Source organism: Austrofundulus limnaeus, unplaced genomic scaffold (genome assembly GCF_001266775.1).
Source record: "Austrofundulus limnaeus strain Quisiro unplaced genomic scaffold, Austrofundulus_limnaeus-1.0 Scaffold314, whole genome shotgun sequence".
Classification (NCBI taxonomy): Eukaryota; Metazoa; Chordata; class Actinopteri; order Cyprinodontiformes; family Rivulidae; genus Austrofundulus; species Austrofundulus limnaeus.
In genome coordinates, this window is record NW_013952716.1 from 385,038 (window position 1) to 389,195 (window position 4,158).

Genomic DNA, 4,158 nt, shown 5'->3' on the forward strand with positions numbered 1-4,158 from the left:
GGTGTGGAGGGTAGTTATTATATATTTTCCAGGCAAATAGTTCAATCCTATACCACAATCAAGTAACCATTGCCTTCAGTTGAAAAATGCTGTTTATATCAAAATAAATTGCACCAGCAAGTCTTCAGGCAGCTCCACATGGCTACAGGAAATTCAAGGAGTTCTCAAACATGCATGAATGAGTCAAAGCAACACTCTGGGTATGTGTTTGATGAGGGAATTACATAAGGTGATCTAAAGTGCAAAAAAGTCAACTTTGCATAATACCCCTCCTTGAATCTCAAATTCATTCTCAAGATTTGATTTTTTCCCCGAAACTAAAACCATTTCCCTCTGAAAGACCCTAACAGCTGATTCAGCGCTACCTTAAAGCAAAAAAGGAGGGAATAACCCATCCCCCTCCCCATTTCCCCCACCTGCTGATGCCATGTCGCTAACATCTGTGTGCTAAAGAAAAGCTCATTTATTTGAATAAATTTTCTCTTATTGTCATAGAGTTGCTGTGCTGTCTGTAACAAACATTAAGGATCACTCGAGCTGTGTTTTTTGTTGATTTGTACGAGAACTCACGGCAAATTGTGGCCGGAATTTTATCGTTAGTTTGTGCAAATACTGTATGTTCGTTGTAAACCCAAGTGAAATCAAAACAGTCTTATTCCAGTGAGATACTAACTTAAAGTTGCCTTCTTTCATCTCTGAATCTGTTTTCTTCAATCATTTCTTCACCTTTTCCTCCCTCCCTCCCTCTTTTCTCAGCTATGATTCTCTCCCTGGCTGCCATAGCAGCTGTGAGTAGCGGCAGCGATATCAGCTTCAACTCTTCCTTCCCCCTTGATTCCTTCGACTCCTCCACCTCCTGGAGCGAGGACCCTTCGAACTCCTCCTCCGAGCCTGTTGTACGGACTTTAACTCCTGACCTCCAGCCGGCGACCACGGCCGTGGCCGTCCAGGAGGTCAGCCCCTGGGATATTGCTCTGTGTGTGACTGGGACGCTCATCTCCTGCGAGAACGCTCTGGTGATTGCCGTGCTGTTCTACACGCCAGCCCTCCGCGCTCCCATGTTCGTCTTGATCGGTTCGCTGGCCGTGGCGGACCTCCTGGCTGGGCTGGGTCTCATCTTGAACTTTGTCTTCACCTATTTGATCGACAACTCGGTGGAGTTTGTGACGCTGCTTTCGGTCGGACTGCTCATCTCGGCCTTCTCGGCATCTGTCCTCAACATCCTCGCCATCACAGTCGACCGGTACCTGTCACTGTACAACGCCCTGACCTACCACACCGAGCGGACAGTTACCTTCACCTACATGATGGTGGTCCTCATCTGGGTGTCGTCCGTCACGCTCGGCTTGCTGCCGGCGTTGGGATGGAACTGCCTGCGGGACGAGGCCAGGTGCAGCATCTGCAGGCCCGTCACCAAAAACAACGCCGTGGCGCTCGCCGTTGCCTTCCTCCTGGTCTTCGCCCTCATGATGCAGCTCTATCTTCAAATCTGCAAGATCGCATTCCGCCACGCACAGCAGATCGCCGTGCAGCACCAGTTCTTGGCCATCTCTACGACCAAAGGGGTCTCCACGCTGTCGGCCATCCTGTGCACCTTCGGGGTGTGCTGGCTGCCGTTCGCCATGTACTCCATCGTGGCCGACTCCAGCTACCCCGTGATATACACCTACGCCACGGTCCTCCCAGCCACCTGCTGCTCTGTGATCAACCCCGTCATCTATGCTTTCCGAAACCCAGACATCCAAAAGTCGCTGTGGATGGCTTGCTGCGGCTGCGTCCCATCCAGCCTCTCTGTAAGACCCAGGACCTCCAGTGACGTGTAGCAGCGACGAACGGCAAAGGAACGACGCTTGACGCGGAGGGAACAAGACAGGAAGTGGCTAGGAGGAATGTAGAGGGTTCCTGCTCTCGTATCAAGGCTGCTGCTGCTGAACTCTGAGCTGGCCATAGTGGAACAGGCACTAACAGATGAACAGCGCACGGTCAAAGAAGAACCTCGAGACAAGTTTCTGAGCGAAGGAGGCGACGCGAAACCAACTGCAAAAGCATGGTTCAAGGTATTTCCAAAGCGGTAGAGTGGTGTTTCAGACAACTTGTCAAACTCCCCCGCCTTTGATGTGTGAAAGGAGTGGGGCCTGCCTTTTCAAAGAGTAGCATATTTGTAGAAAGAAAAAGTGTACAAAATCTCCAGAGGATGCTCTGGATGGTTATGCAATCAGAAGTTGTAAAACGGTCTTAAAATACTTTGTGTCTTCTTTGATGTCTTTGAAATAAAACACAATGAGCTAAATTTACAAAAACGAATGACATTAAGCATTCTCAATGAGCTATACTTGTAGTCTTCTGCTGGTGAATTTAAGAAAACTGTAAAACTCATGTTCCCTTTATCTCGGGCTGATTAGGTAGGTAAAAAGTCTGCAGATGGAGTGGAACATTAATCATCCCTGATAGTAGAATCGCATTCTCTTCCTATTACTACAGAACCCATTATGGATTCCCCCAAACAGCACAACTGCCATTCATCTGTCGAACGCCCCATCCCCTGTTCAAATATTTAACACGACCTTCTTCAGCTGCCTCCCTAACGCAGATTTTTAGAAGACGGAGTTTCCATATTTAGACTGGCATGTGCCACCGTCCTTGGTGGGCTGCAGAATCGAATCTGCGCCGAGTCGGAGATTTAAAAAATAGGTTTCTCGGACCGCTGACTGAAGCGGAGAGCTTGAATTCAGCACCAAGGACAGCTTCGCTGCAGCACGCCTCTACCCTGGGAATGCATTTTTTTGGGCTGTAGCGGGGGTGGGGGTCTGGAAAGTAGGTTATGCAGTTCTCCACACCATCTTGATGGTGGGGGGTGGGGGGGGGGCACGTAAATTCTTTGACAGTTTTGTTGTTTCTGTGTTTTCAGTGTTATTGTTTGACATTTTGGATTGGAAAAGACAACCCCCACCCCCCACCTCCCTTCCTTGTGCAAAGCAAGGGCCCTGGCACCAGAAAGGAGAAATCAGCAGGGGGATTTATTTTTTTTTACATTTTTTTTTTACAGGAAAAGAAAAGGACTTGTGTGTTTAGGAGCCTCTGCATACCGCTGTTTAAGCAAAGTGCCTCTAAATTTAGAGACAGCTCCGTAGCTCAGCCGAGAATACATTAGCTATCCTGATCACAATCCCTACAGAAAGCAGCTCTCTTCTGTTGGCTTGAATTGTGATAAAACAGTTTGGAATGTAGTATAACACAGTCGTAACCTGGACGGTTTAATGCTAAACATAGGGTATGTTCTTTTAAAGGCCTTTTAGCAGGCAAGGGTCACACGAGAATCCTCCCAAAAAATCCTGTTGTAATTTCCTCCGATCTGTTCTGTGTGGCTCAGAGCTTGTCAGAGGCAGCTTCGTTTTCTCGCCTTCGACGAAAGCCCAGTGCTGCTCTGAACCCCGCTCCCTCCCTCCCCAGTAGGCTCGGCAGGCGGGTTAATGAGAACCAAGGGAAGCGAGGTGAAATGGAAACGCCGGGCCAAGATGTACTTTAATCCAACTTTAGGTCACATTCAGACCCTGCCTCCCCCTCAGGATTGTGTATAATCCCACTTAAAAGACATGGTATAAGTTAAATCCAATTAATTTTAATTTACGACCTACCGCCTGGGAGGTTATTTGATCCTCAGAGGAAGAGGTGTTTCTGTCCAACCCTTTTTAAAATCTGCATTCAAATAATCTACCTGGGTAGTTTTTTATTTTTATTTTTTTAATCCTCTGAAGTTTCTCTGCCCAACCTCAGAGAGAGTTGCAATGACTAAGCTATTGGCATGCTGCTAATATACGTGTGTGTGTGTGGGAGGTGTGCTGGCTTTGAAAAAAAAAATCTGTACGGGCTGCAACTTCAAAATAAAAGAGACGAGTTTCACTCCAGAAAAAAATGCTGCTTGTGCAACAACAGGGAGTACTTTCAATTCAATGCTTTCTACCAAATAAGACAACATTAGTCCAAAACAAAGAACTTTTAAAAAATGGCACACAGAAGAAGCAGTTTTGAAATGTTTTTTTTCCTATGAGTGTATAAATTTAGAGTTTTATATCTTTTCTTGGCAGGAAAACTACAATCAGTTGATTTTGCAGCTATTGTTAGCAAGACAACAGCTGCTCAAGTTTCTGTCTTTTCTAT

The 4,158-nt window shown here is 46.8% G+C and overlaps 1 protein-coding gene across 1 annotated transcript; it reads left to right on the top strand.

Annotated features, from left to right (window-relative positions):
• Positions 1-522: 522 nt before the first annotated feature.
• On the top strand, positions 523-2,294 carry LOC106527199 (G-protein coupled receptor 12). Its single transcript, XM_014022004.1, has one exon. It carries the CDS (start codon positions 759-761, stop codon positions 1,821-1,823), a length of 1,065 nt encoding a protein of 354 aa, XP_013877458.1. The 5' UTR covers positions 523-758; the 3' UTR covers positions 1,824-2,294.
• Positions 2,295-4,158: the final 1,864 nt, after the last annotated feature.

Bases quoted from the DNA above. Each gene is read 5' to 3' on its own strand.
- LOC106527199 (XM_014022004.1), top strand. From the start codon at position 759: ATGATTCTCTCCCTGGCTGCCATAGCAGCTGTGAGTAGCGGCAGCGAT.